We start from the raw sequence: 14,109 nt of genomic DNA, 5'->3' as shown, positions 1-14,109 counted from the left end.
TAAAGCAATGACAATGAACAACTAATAACACACTTTGAGTATTTAAAAGCAATTACTTGTTGCTGTAGCCCTTGAAATTTTTCTAATTCTTTCTTTAATTCTTCTGAGTACCATTTTTCTTCCTAAGGAAAGAAAAGGTTTTAATCAGAAAATTTTAAAAGGTTTTATTTATCTGACACTGAAAATAAACAAGTATAATCATTTTTATTTTACCTTAAGTGAAGCCTGTAGGTCTTGGACCTCTTGTCTGAGTAGTGTTATATCATCTCTAAACATAAATTGGAAAAAAGGAATTAATGGTTAATTTGCTTTAACAATCATGGCTAGTGAATATATATTAATATTCTAGTTTTCCCAATTCTTAAAAAAATTCTATAGATTTGATATATAGTGGCATATATACAGTCCTTGGGAAAATAATTTTATTCCTAAGCATACTGTCTATCAGTGGAAGAACACTTTTATCATGGAAACAATAAAACTGACTGTCAAGTACTGAGACAAAAGCAAAAGGTCTCCCGTTCATTTACCAGCAACAAGCATCAACAGCTTCCCACTGCAGTTAGTATAGAATCTAAAGCCATTAACAAGGACTATAAAAATCTGCACAGTCTAATCCCTACCTTACCACTCGCACCCTTATTCACTTAGCTGTAGCAAAGCTGGCTCCTTGCTGTTTCCTGAGTCTGAAATGCTCTTTCCTGTCAAAACCTCACCTTCTGTTCCCCTCATCTAATAGTCTGACCAACAATGGTTGAGCAGACAACTCGAAGCCCTTATGCAGAAGACATTCCATGAGAAAACACATTTGCAATTATTCTTCTAGATATGAAGAACATATCTTATCCTCTTGGATTGTAAACAGCAGAAAAAGGGACTCTCCTTGCTCCATGCCACTCCAATGATTGCCACGGTAGAAGACTGAAATGAGCTGATTGGGAATACTCATGTGCACTGATTCTAGTACAAAAGGAAAAGAACAGGATCAGCTCTAACGATGCAGAAGACCAAGTCCACATCAGCACAAGCATATCAGAAAGGAAAACATAATGGGACATACTGTAGGAAAATTATTCTCTAGGATGGGAGTGAAGACAGAGTAAAGAAACAAAGTCAGCTTCATCTGTGAAACACGGTTACCAGTAGAAAAGGAACCTCTACCTTTCAAAGCCATTCATACATAAAGAATGCATCATTCAACAGAACTTGTCTATGCCAGACTCTCAAGTCATTCTGTTTAATGGGGGAAGAAAACACATACAGAGTAACAGGCCATTAGTTCTACAATAGAAACGAAAACAGAAGCATAAAGATAGTGATCACTTCTACCTAGAAGCACTTCATGATGGAGATAAACTTTAAGGTGTCATCTTTAATCTCTGAATACAAAAGTAAAACTAGATAATATATTCCTGCTTTTTTGTCTCTTAAAATTTGCCTTTTATGACACTTCCATTAGTTTTCATTTCTCTGTTGCATGTGTGTGTCCCCATCCTTCCCTCTCTCCCCCCATGTGGTCCTGTGAACTCATCTGATGCGGAGAAACCACAGGCTAACTGGAGATACCTTGGTCTTAACATGTGTATGAAAATGTGCGTATAGGTTTTAAGTTTTCCCTACTCTTTATTAATATTCCAACTCCATGTATAAAACAAAACAATGAAGAAACAGATTAATAACAATATGTAGGAATGGCTCATATTAAATTGAATGAAATTGCAAGGAAGATAATTTTAATTCAACTTCTAATTGGATGCACTAAGTTACTCCAATTAATCTCTCAAAAAGTGCCACTTAATAAATTTTTGAAAGTAATTTGTCTAGCAAAAAAAAATCTTCTGAAACATTTAACAGATTGAACAGTCTAGAATATTGACAAAAGAAAATTAGGAAGCATCTATCAAAATTTTAAAGGAAAACTTTATCCAGAAATCCCATTTCTGGAAATATATCTTCCAGATATATTTAAACACATGCAAACAATATGTCCACAAAGACATATACCACCACAACATTTCTATGTACAAAATACTGGAAATAGCCTGAATGCTTGTCAACAGGAAAATGGTAAAATTCCATGCAGTCATTAAAAAGAGTAAGATAACTATCTTCAATGATCAGAAACAATCCATAGATACAGACAGAAACAAAAGGTATACGACAATGTAGAACTGCTCTTTTATGTAATTATATACATTTATACATTTCTTTATATGTACACAGATATAAGCATATTGTATATATGCAGAGACTATCTTTCTGTACTATTCTAAACAAAAAAGATCTTAATGACCCAGATAACCATGATGGTGTGATCACTCACCTAGAGCCAGATACCCTGGAGTATGAAGTAAAGTGGGCTTTAGGAAGCATAACTATAAACAAAACTAGTGGAGGTGATGGAATTCCAGCTGAGCTATTTCAAATCCTAAAGGATGATCCTGTTAAAGCACTGTACTCAATATGCCAGCAAATCTGGAAAACTCAACAGTGGCCATAGGACTGGAAAAGGTCAGTTATCATCCCAATAGAAAAGAAGGGCAATGCCAAAGATTATTCAAACTATCAGACAATTGCGCTCATTTCACATGCTAGCAAAGTAATGCTCAAAATTCTCCAAGCTAGGCTTCAAAAGCATGTGAACCAAGAACTTCCAGATGTACAAGCTAGATTCAGATAAGGCAGAGGAACCAGAGTTTATATTGCCAACATTCATTGGATCACGAGAAAGCAAGAGAATTCCAGAAAAACATCGGCCTCATTGACAATGCTAAAGCCTTTGTGCAAATCACAATAAACTGGAAAATTCTTAAGGAGATGGGAATACCAGACCACCTTACCTGCCTGCTGAGAAACCTGTATGCAGGTCATGAAGCAACAGTTAGAACCAGACATGGGAAAAGGGACTGGTTCAAAACTGGGAAAGAGTATGTCAAGGTTGTACACTGTCACCCTGCTTACTTGACTTATATGCAGAGTACATCATGTGAAATGCCAGGCAGGATGAATCACAAGCTGGAATCAAGACTGCCAGGAGAAACATCAACAACCTCAGATATGCAGATGATACCACCCTAATGGCAGAAAGCGAAGAGAAACTAAAGAGCCTCTTAATGAGGGCAAAAGAGGAGAGTGAAAAGGATGGCTTAAAACTGAACATTCAAAAAACAAAGATCATGGTATCTGGTCCCATCACTTTATGACAAATAGATGGGGAAAAAGTGGAAACACTGACACATTTTATTTTCGTGGGCTCCAAATCACTGTGGACAGTAACTGCAGCCACAAAATTAAAAGACACTTGCTCCTTGGAAGCAAAACTATGACAAACCTAGACAGCATATTTAAAAAGCAGAGACATCACTTTGCCAACAAAGGTCCGTGTAGATAAAGCTATGGTTTTTCCAGTAGTTACGTACAGATATGAGAGTTGGACCATAAAGAGGGCTGAGAGCTGAATAATTGATGCTTTCTAATCATAGTGCTGGAGATGACTCTCGAGAGTCCCTTGGACTGCAAGGAGATCCAACCAGTCAATTCTAAAGAAATCAAACCTGAATATTCATTAGCAGGACTGATGCTGAAGCTCCAATACTTTGGCCACCTGATGCAAAGAGCCAACTCACTGGAAAAGACCCTGATGCTAGGAAAGATTGGGGGCAGGAGGACTGAAGGCAGAGGATGAGATGGTTAGATAGCATCACCAACTCAACAGACATGAGAATCCGGGAGATAGTGAAGGATAGGGATGGGGGAGCCTGGTGGGCTGCCGTCTACGGAGTCGCACAGAGTCAGACATGACTGATGCGACTTAGCAGCAGCAGGAAAGCCTAGAGTGCTGCAGTCCATGTACTAGCAAAGTCAGGACACAACTTAGCAACAAATCAGCAACAGAATAAAATCAAGCTTTCTTCCTTAGTGGGAATTTAAGACAAAAGTTCTCACCAAAAGAAGAAAAGCAAAGTTAACTGTTGAATCCTATTCTACGTAATTATATTTTCGTTTAATTGTTAAAATGGTCAGGTAAAATTGCTAAGAGGCAGAATGTGTTTTGTTTGCTGTTATGTTGGTGAATACAAAAGACAAATTTTTAAAGAAAGCGTATCATTCTTTAATAAGCAGAATATGCTAAATATACTCTAACCTTTTAAAAAATCACAATCTTTATTAAAAATATAACCTCTGAAACATGCTACAGACGTTGGTATAGCTGGTTATTGATCAAGGACTGAATAAATTATAACAATAAAAGATCAAAACTATGGTAAATGAAGGTAGATTTAAATCAAAAAATATAAAAACAGTACTCTTCAAGAACTAAGTATTCATGATTAAAGAGTGATATCACGTGCATTCATCTGTTACATTACACTTCAAAGCTATTATACTGTACCGCTTCAGAGCCAAAGCTTCTCCTCCATGACTTGAGTCATTACCAGCATCATGGACTGCCTCATAGTGTTTGAAAAGTTCATCAGCAGATCCAAGAGATTTCATACACTGCGGACATATGAAACCCTACACAAAGAGGTAGAAAAAAGTTTCAAAACAGTATTTTGTATTGCAAAATAGCCATTCCTATGTTATGAAATATAGTCAAATGTAACATTCATACCAATAATGCCATTAAGTAAATTGTAATTTACAGTGCAAAGTCTAAATTCTGGTATTGTGCAAAGACACATCACTGCCTATCCTGGCTGCAGCTTACAAAATATTTTTTAAGACCCTTATAACCGTCTTTTAGGTTGAATAAATTAATGGCTATAGTACAGAATTCTAATCTGAGAAGTTAGTTCTAATCTAGAAGTCGAGCTGAGAAGACATGCCATCAGATCCTCCATCTCTCTAAATATCCCCCAGAGTAAAACAATATCTGCTACAATCTACTGCACAGGAATGATAACCAAAAAACTAAGAACATGAAGCATTCTGATCATTGAGAAAAAAAGGTAATATAAATTACCTGTAATTACCACAGAGTATGTACAATGGTTGAAAAGTATTCTAATCAGTAAATCCCTTCCTAAGATTAACACTATAAAACCTTAAAGTTAATAAACAGTCCTATAAAATCTTAAAAACTTATTATATGGTATGGCATATAAGGTCCTGCATTTGTAGTCCCCCAATGACCCATCCAGTAGAATCTCAGGACACTTTTACTCTATACAACATGCTTCAGCTATACTAAAGTACCTATGTTTCCCTGCACACACCATGGTGTCTCACATTTTACACCCCTGCATATATTGCTTTTTTCCTCCAGCATTACCATCAGGCTTCCCACGTGACTGGCTCAGTGATAAAGAACCTGAATGCTAATGCAAGAGATATGGCTTTGACCCCTGTGTCAGGAAGATCCCTCTGGAGAAGGAAATGGCAACTCATTCCAGAACTCTTGCCTGGGAAATCCCATGGACAGAGGAGCCTGGTGGGCTACAAGCCATGGGGTTGCAAAACAGTGGGACACGACTCAAGAGACTGAACAACAACAGCAAATAATACAACACAGCAACGCTAATCTATGTTTCCCTAGTGACTAGTATAGTACTTTGAACATAACCATATACTTTCTACTCTGTGTATCTATTTAATGAAATACAAATGAACCTGGCAGGGCATAACTTGGCAGGAAAAAAACCAAACAGAAAAGCTTAACAGCTTGCAGATTATAAGACCTTCCAAGGGACAGACTAAGTAATAAATATTCCAGACACACAGAAACGAAACATAAACATATTACTTCTGCTCCTTTGTGGGTGCTGTACAAATAACATACCCTCACATCACTTATTCACATTATATGGCAGATTTAAGGCTCAATAAGGATGACATTATCAGACAATGGTATGACAGAAGTATATATAAAGAACTATAGGAATACAAGAGAAGTATCCAAATCTGCCTATTAAGCAGTTAATACTGCCCCCCAAATCCACAGACACACATACATATGTGTGTATGTATATATGTTGACATATGTCTATATGAGTCACTAGAAATAGATCTAAATAGGAATTTACTTGTCAGAAAATAAAGGCACTCTAAGCAAATAGAGAAGCATGAACAAAGGTATAGAAGAGGTATAAAACATAATCATGCTGTATTTGGAAAACAAAGGTATGTTCTGCTCACAGAACCAGAGTGAAGGGCAGGGGCACTGTTCCAGGGGATTGAAAGCATAATCTCCTGTGGAACACCTAAAACAAGCAAAGCCTGGGTACTGAGGATGTGCCTTTAAACATCAGAATAACGCCGTTAGCATCCAGAGATACGTGATGCTCGGCACTGTCTTCTGAATGAATGAATGGCCTCAGCTAGTGCGTTAATCTAGCTGGTGTTACACTCCTGTTTGAAAGCCATCTGTTATCTACCACCATGTTTAATAATGGTTCTATATTAGGCTTTCTTGGGCATTCTTATAACTTCTGCCCAGTAACTAAAGTACCACACTTAGTTAACATGCTTTTAATGCCACAGCACATAAACCCCTGTAATATTTAGCCTGGCATTTCTTCTGTGTCTCAGCTTTTGCTAGTAACTAAAAGGCAAATTATACTGTTCTTCAGGGAATCCACGCCCCAATTATATTATTTAATCTTCACAGTTTTGGCTTTCTGACTATTGTCTTTACTTCCAGGTTTTGTCTCTAGATACTTAAAGATGCCAGAAAGCTAATGATCACATGAAGGTATGTCATACTTTCTTAACGCTTCTAAATATTACCAGGTTAATACTCTAGAAAGAACTGATTCATCCCTAAAGAGAAATTTTAGAAATTCAGTAATAAATATTTAGCTGTAGAAATATTCCATCTAAGTGAGTTTTCCATGTGATTAGACATGGCATGTTTAAATAAATCTTCAATTTTAGGACATTTCTGATAAAAATAATTCTAGAATACATATGTGTACTTCCTCACCTTCTTAATCTGATGATATTAAACCTTTGCTTAATGTTCCAGAGCATAAATACTAATCACTGAATGGGTGCCTTCCACTGTATTAATTTTGGCAAGTCTCTAATTCCTGTACCCACATTTTATAGTCTTTCTTACACCCTGTTCATCTTTCAACAATTATTTTTAAAACTTATTGACATAGTATTTCTAGCAATCCTAGCCTGACATGGATGGGAAGGCTAGATTAAGGGGGAAAAGTTTATTAAAACCACATCACTCACTTAAAATAAAGTACATAAAATAAACTCAGAATGAGTATCTGAAAGATGTCCTGTGAATAAAGTGCATGATCTTTAGTTCATGGACTTTGTGATACTAATTCTGGATATTAAGAAACTCCTCTATTTATTTTTTCTAAATTTCATGGGAATTGAGGTTGCTAGATAACTTAGAAACAGTAAAACAGCAACAATAAAACACTAAAATAGCCAGCTGTATTTATTTCCCTTAATCATTCCAAACATCTCGCCAACTCTCTCCCTGTCTCTCTCGCTCACACACACACACAGCTGACTTAAGATTAAAAGCATTAAATTCCTTACTCTTAGTTTTCAGTTGTCTCTAATCCTTTCTCAAATCTACTGTAGCAAAGAACTTAGCTTAACTTGATATTTATGATACCCTATTACATCAAGTATTCTTTCAGTTAAAAGGAAAGTTCTTACTTAAGTGACACATAGGTAGAACAGTCACTTTTGATTCTGGCTAACCCATAAAGAAAAATTAACCCGTATGCTCTGGAAGAAAGACAACTGGTAACATACTAAGCAGAGTTCCATGAATCCTTCATGCCTCTCTGGTCGCATTGCTTCTGCAGTTTAACTGGTGTCTGCCTATATGTACTCATTTTCCTACCACACTAGAGAGTGTCTGGTTTAGTTGCTCCCCCCTCAAGTTTTTCTGCGGTTCCCCTCGAGTTGAATCATACATTACACTCTTTTTGCAAATATCTACAATAAAAACTCCCTGGCATAGAGATCATATCTTCTTTACCTTTTATTTCCTTTACCTACCAAAATACCTGGCACATTAGAGGTACCCCATTAATATGTTAAGTAAGTGAAGGTTTGGTGAGATCATTTTCTTACACATCACTACCATAGCAAAAAGTCTGATTTTTTATCTTTCATGATAAATAAAGTTTCCTTCTTTTATAAGATTTGTAAAAGAAATTTTTTAAAAGCTATGTTTGTTTTTAGAATACTGTCATGCTTTTCAAAGGAAGTATATCAAGATCATCTGAAAAAGTTTTTCCAGCCTAAAAATGGGCAACACTTCCCATCACTGGTTCCCACTCCCAGCCTTCGATTCACACCAGCCTCACACACTACAGGGCAACATTTGAGTGAGCCACTATTAATGACAAGTGTGTACCATTCTGTAACTTCCAACAGGTCTGGGGAAAAGACTGAAACAGAGGTAGATCCAGATTCTGGATCTGCTGTATATAATGCTGTGTATTTTCCCAAGTAAAGACAGTAACAGTTCACATGCAAGGTCCTCTTTTACTTTAAGAGTAAAGCATCTTAATTGAAAGCATTTTAATACATTCATTAATAAAACATTAACTATACAATAAAGATATAACTTACAAATGTTGAAATAAAAAACATTCACTTTATATTTCAAATTTCATGGCAAAATTTATGCAACAATAAGCTTAAACTTTTATGTATTTTACGGATTCACAGAAAGAGAGCTGCAAACAGTCAGAACAGCCAAGCCAACTTCCCAAGAGCATCTTTTCCTTATTGAACCTTCTTAGAGCATGCATAATGAAAGCAATCCATATTCCCATGTAGCACAAATGTAAGCAACACCGAGGCAAGGAAAAACAAAGCTGTTTTGAGCAACCCATAACCAAGCTGCTAAAACAAAATATTCAGGACCCACAGTAACACTGGAGTCATTAAGAAGTTCCTGTCCTCTTGTCTCATTTTCAGCGTGCACTTTCTGGTAATGCTCCGACAAATCAATAGCAGTTATACATCTTTTCATACATAACGGACAGATGAAACCCTGTGAAATAACAACTTTTAGGAGGATATACACAAAGTTATTTTTGAAACAAAACAGAGACAATGAAAATAGACATCCCAGGAAAATAATTAGTATATCTCTTTTTAGTATATGGAAGGGAAATTTTCAAGTAGTAACTGTACAAAGGGTGAAAGACTGCTATCCAAAGTAGGACTCTGAAATTAGTTTCCATCCTTAATGCTATAAATTCCCATTGGTCAATTTTATTGTATTAAACAGTTGCTTTTGTTGGAATCTTATTATTCATTTTGTTTATGATACTTTGTCCTTATTTATGTGAGAGCTAGTACTGGCAAGCTAGCTGTTATTTTGGATCAAGAAATGATTGGCAGTTTTAACAAATATTTTTATGTAAGATAATGTTCTCAACAAAAAGTTCTTATAATGAAAGCAATTTTCAGTCTTCACCATATTCCACAAGCTAAAGACCCCATTCTTGCCCACACCCACAATTCCTAGCAGGTGACCCCCCTTCTAATTTTATGAGCTAAGTAAAATCATTTTAAAACAATCTCCCAAACTCCCCATACCTAACAATATCTGTATTTTAAAATATGGGCTGTTACACTGATCTATGGTTTGTGGTTTTGTCTATGGTTTGAGCAACAGTAAAAGGATAAGAGAATAAAGAAGTTGAGAGCGTCAGGGAGAAAGTAAATTAAATGACGACAGCGGTGAGGGACAATAGGCTACAAAAGTTACGTCATGAATTTTGGTGTCAAAAATAGATATGGATTTGAGTCTCAACCAATACTGACTACATGACTTTTAAAAAATCACTTTACTTTGCTAAACATCAGTTTCCTCACCTATAAAATGGAGCTAATATTAGCACCTATTCATCTCGAGTGTATTCTACAGTGTATTCCTTGCCTGAGACATTGTAAGTGCTCAACAAATATTAACTGTCATTAGATGTATGGTTAGAGACTAAATGAAATGAAGACAAGAAAGGATAATAGACTATAAGAAAAATAGAAATTAAAAATCTAAAATAATCAACAAGACCAAAGAAGTTAAGAAGTATGACTATGAGAAAGTTTTTGATATGACAGGCAGTTGATGTAAGGTATGCAGAGATAGGATTTCAACATGCCAGATAAAACTGTTCTGTCTGATAAGAAAATGGGAGGTACTGCCATGGCCTTGAGGAACCAGAGAAGTAATAAAGATCACTGGCATTGATAACATTAAGAACTGGGAGGCTAAGGGTTCCTTGGGTCCTTAATGTCACTCAGGATCATAGCAAGGAAGAAAGACTACAAACAAGATTCCAAAGTGAGACACAAGACAGGTTAGCAGTTAAGAACTAGTTCTGGGCTTGAATCCTTGAATCCTAAGCTACTACGCTTAGTAGTTTATATGATCTTCAATTTCCTCATCCATTAAATGAGATAAATATAACACCTACTTCATATGGGGAATCTCAGGAAAATTAATGAGGTAATACATGCTTCCCCGGTGGCTCAGCTGGTAAAGAATCCGCCTGTAATGTGGGAGACCTGGGTTCGATCCCTGGATTGGGAAGATCCCCTGGAGAAGGGAAAGGCTACCCACTCCAGTATCCTGGCCTGGAGAACTCCATGGACTGTATAGTCCATGGGGTCACAAGGAGTCGGACACAACTGAGCGACTTTCACAGCTCACAATACATGCTAAGTCCTTATCATAGCATCTGATACAAAGAAAACATTCAATGAATGTTAGCTATCATTTAATATCATTGTTCCTTTTGTTGACAACCCTTAAAGGAGATCAGCCAGGGGATGGAAATAAGTAACATGATTCACTTTTTCTTCTTCTTACTGATGAAAGGGATGTCTTCCTGGAAACCACAGTCCCAGGTACTAAAACTACAGAACAATCATTTTTTTTAAAGAACAATGAGGGTCTTTTTAACCATGATATCTTTATGCTGCCTGCCACTTTACTTATTTCTTCACTGTAAGTTTCCACATATCATTCAACCATTCATTCAAAAAGTATTTACTGGGTGTGGTTACTACATCATTATGCTATGGTAGTGAGAACACAATGGTAAAATAAAGCAAAGACCTCATCCTTAATAAGATTATATACTTCTTGAAAAAGTTGCAAAACAAAATACACTTCATACCTCACTAATCAGAAAATCCTATTAGAACTATTGGATTGGCTAAAAAGCTCATTCAGGTCTTATGGAAAACCTGAATGAACTTTTTGGCCAACACAATTCCTTCAAAATATATCGAGGACCTGAGGATATCTCTCCATTGTTACTGCCCTGATCCAAGCCACTCTCAAAGTGTGTATGGATCACCACAGAAGCCTTCCAACAGTCTCTGCTTCTATCCTTACCCCTATGAAAATGTAGATAACTTTTGTCATTTCCCTGCTCCAAACCTTCCAATGATTTCTATCTCAGCAAGAGTAAAACACTAAAGTCTGTACAAAGGCCTCTAAGGCCTTACATGAAGTGGGCCTCATTACCTCACTAACCCAACCTCCCTCCACTCACTGTGCTGGAGCCACTGGTCTCTTGGCTGTTTTTCAACATGGCACGCATGCCCTCACCTCAAAGACTTGTTCCACCTGCCTGCAACATGCTTGCTCCAGAAAGCCACATGATTCGCTTCCTCACTTCATCCAGTTCTTTCTGAGCCATTCCCTTCTCAGAAATGTCTTCCCTGACAATTCTATTTGAAATTGCATCCACCCAAAACACTTTCTATTCCCTTTTCTTTGCTTTATTTTTCTCAGTAATACCAACTGTCTCCCTCTGTATGTTTTAGGTTTTGCTTGTTTCCACCCAATGCAATCTAAATTCCATCAGAATAAAGGTTTTTTCACTCATGCCATACTCCAGCATCAAGAACAGCATCTGGCTTCAATAAATATTCGATAAATGAATCTCACAATAACAGTCATTACCAAAAGGATGAGTAGAGGACTTCCCTGGTGGCTCAGACGGTAAAGCGTCTGTCTACAATGCAGCAGACCCAGGTTCGAGCCCTGGGTTGGGAAGATCCCCTGGAGAAGGAAAAGGCAATCCACTCCAGGACTATTGCCTGGAAAATCTCATGGACAGAGGAGCCTGGTAGGGCTACAGCCCATGGGGTTGCAAAGAGTCGGACACGACTGAGCGACTTCATTTTCACTTAACCAAAGGATAGGCAATATTTTTCCACAAAAGCACATGGAAGAAACATCTGTCTCAAATCAGAGTCAAGGAAAGCTGACAGGAAAAAGCAATTATCTGCAATGAGACTTGAAGGATAATCAGATGTTAACCAAGAAAAAGCAAGACTAGGTAAGGCATAGAGATTAGCACACACAAAAGTTCAAAGATAAGAAATAACTTGGCACACCTTAAAATCAGTTCATTATGGCTGGATCAGAGAAAATAACCACACATATAAGGTCAACAGATTTCTCACAAAAGTGAAAATTCAATTCAAGCGGAAAAAGTAACATTTTCAGCAAATGGTTACTACAACAAGGATATAGAAAAATGTGGTTTCCATATCCACATGGAAGAAATGAACCTCAAGCACAATTTCGGACGATATACAATACTTTAAAATAAGTCAAAGATTGAAATGTACAAGCTAAAGGATTTTTTAATCTTTCAGTCTTTTTTAAAATGAAGTGTAATTGATATACAATATTGTAAGTTATAGGTTACAACATAGTGATTCACTATTTTTAAAAGTTATAGCCCATGTATAGTTATTATAAAATATTGACTATATTCCCTGTCTTGTACAATATCTCAAGTAGCTTGATTTCTTTTTAACAAGAAGCAAGCATAGGATAGTTTTACAACCTTGAAGTAGGCCAAAAATTCTGTAGTACCCAAAAGCAAAAACCATAAAAGAAAAGTCTGACAAAACTATTTCTCTTTGACAGACACCATTAACAAAATGAAAAACAAGCCACAGACAGAGAAAAAATATACACACCACATATTTCTGATTGTGGTATAAGGCCTAAAATTAAGGCCCAATACACACTGCTTTCACAACTAGTCAAACTGGAAGGGCTTCAAATGGCCTAACTGCAAGTTCCCCTCACCACTCTGTTCCCACAGATAAGAGATGGGGAAACAGTGGAAACAGTGTCAGACTTTATTTTTCTGGGCTCCAAAATCACTGCAGATGGTGACTGCAGCCATGAAATTAAAAGACGCTTACGTCTTGGAAGGAAAGTTATGACCAACCTAGATAGCATATTCAAAAGCAGAGACATTACTTTGCCAACAAAGGTCCGTCTAGTCAAGGTTTTTCCTGTGGTCATGTATGGATGTGAGAGTTGGACTGTGAAGAAGGCTGAGCACCGAAGAATTGATGCTTTTGAACTGTGGTGTTGGAGAAGACTCTTGAGAGTCCCTTGGACTGCAAGGAGATCCAACCAGTCCATTCTAAAGGAGATCAGCCCTGGGATTTCTTTGGAAGGAATGATGCTAAAGCTGAAACTCCAGTACTTTGGCCACCTCATGCCAAGAGTTGACTCATTGGAAAAGACCCTGATGCTGGGAGGGATTGGGGGCAAGAGGAAAAGGGGACGACAGAGGATGAGATGGCTGGATGGCATCACTGACTCGATGGACGTGAGTGTGAGTGAACTCCGGGAGTTAGTAATGGACAGGGAGGCCTGGCGTGCTGCGATTCATGGGGTCACAAAGAGTCGGACACGACTGAGCAACTGATCTGATCTAATCTGATCCAAACAGCTTCTCCTCTTCACAAGGCCCTGCTAGCCCCTGGAATTACTCAAATAAGCCAATCACATCTCCTGTAGGAATAGGATGGGGCGGAGAGGCCTTACCTCCCTGACACCATACCATATACCTGACACCATAATGCCTGCCTGTCACAGCCCCTGATTATTAATTTTGTTCCCAAGTGCAGTTCTCATGTGGCCCTGCATGGCACGCAGTGTCCTCTTCCCCTGGGCTGTGAGTATATGTAACAAACTACATTGATCTCATTTGTCTAATTATGTGCTGAGCCATCCCCATAAGCCTAGAACAGGAATCCTTCCCTCACCAAGTATGAGTAGGAGGCAATCAAAACATTGATAAAAGGATAAAGAACTCTTACAAGTCATCAAAATATAAAGATAAA

At 37.4% G+C, this 14,109-nt stretch overlaps 1 protein-coding gene across 5 annotated transcripts in view; it reads right to left on the bottom strand.

Moving 5' to 3' along the window:
- EEA1 (early endosome antigen 1) overlaps positions 1-14,109 on the bottom strand; it is a 220,141-nt gene that overhangs the window by 75,841 nt on the left and 130,191 nt on the right. For 2 of the 5 annotated variants that reach the window (XM_044941831.1, XM_006053789.4), the window contains exons 3-6: positions 8,858-8,983; positions 4,394-4,518; positions 214-268; positions 57-122 (exon numbers count right to left, since the gene is read on the bottom strand). In XM_044941831.1, the coding sequence (XP_044797766.1) occupies positions 57-122; positions 214-268; positions 4,394-4,518; positions 8,858-8,962 (351 nt within the window). In that variant the 5' untranslated portion in view covers positions 8,963-8,983. Of the gene's footprint in view, positions 1-56; positions 123-213; positions 269-716; positions 961-4,393; positions 4,519-8,857; positions 8,984-14,109 lie in introns of those variants that run through there. The other 3 variants (XM_044941832.1, XM_006053790.4, XM_006053791.3) reach the window with 2 other exon arrangements.

This window comes from Bubalus bubalis, chromosome 4 (genome assembly GCF_019923935.1).
Source record: "Bubalus bubalis isolate 160015118507 breed Murrah chromosome 4, NDDB_SH_1, whole genome shotgun sequence".
NCBI lineage: Eukaryota > Metazoa > Chordata > Mammalia > Artiodactyla > Bovidae > Bubalus > Bubalus bubalis.
The sequence above is the reverse complement of the archived record's forward strand: the minus strand, read 5'-3'. Positions and strand labels throughout refer to the sequence as shown.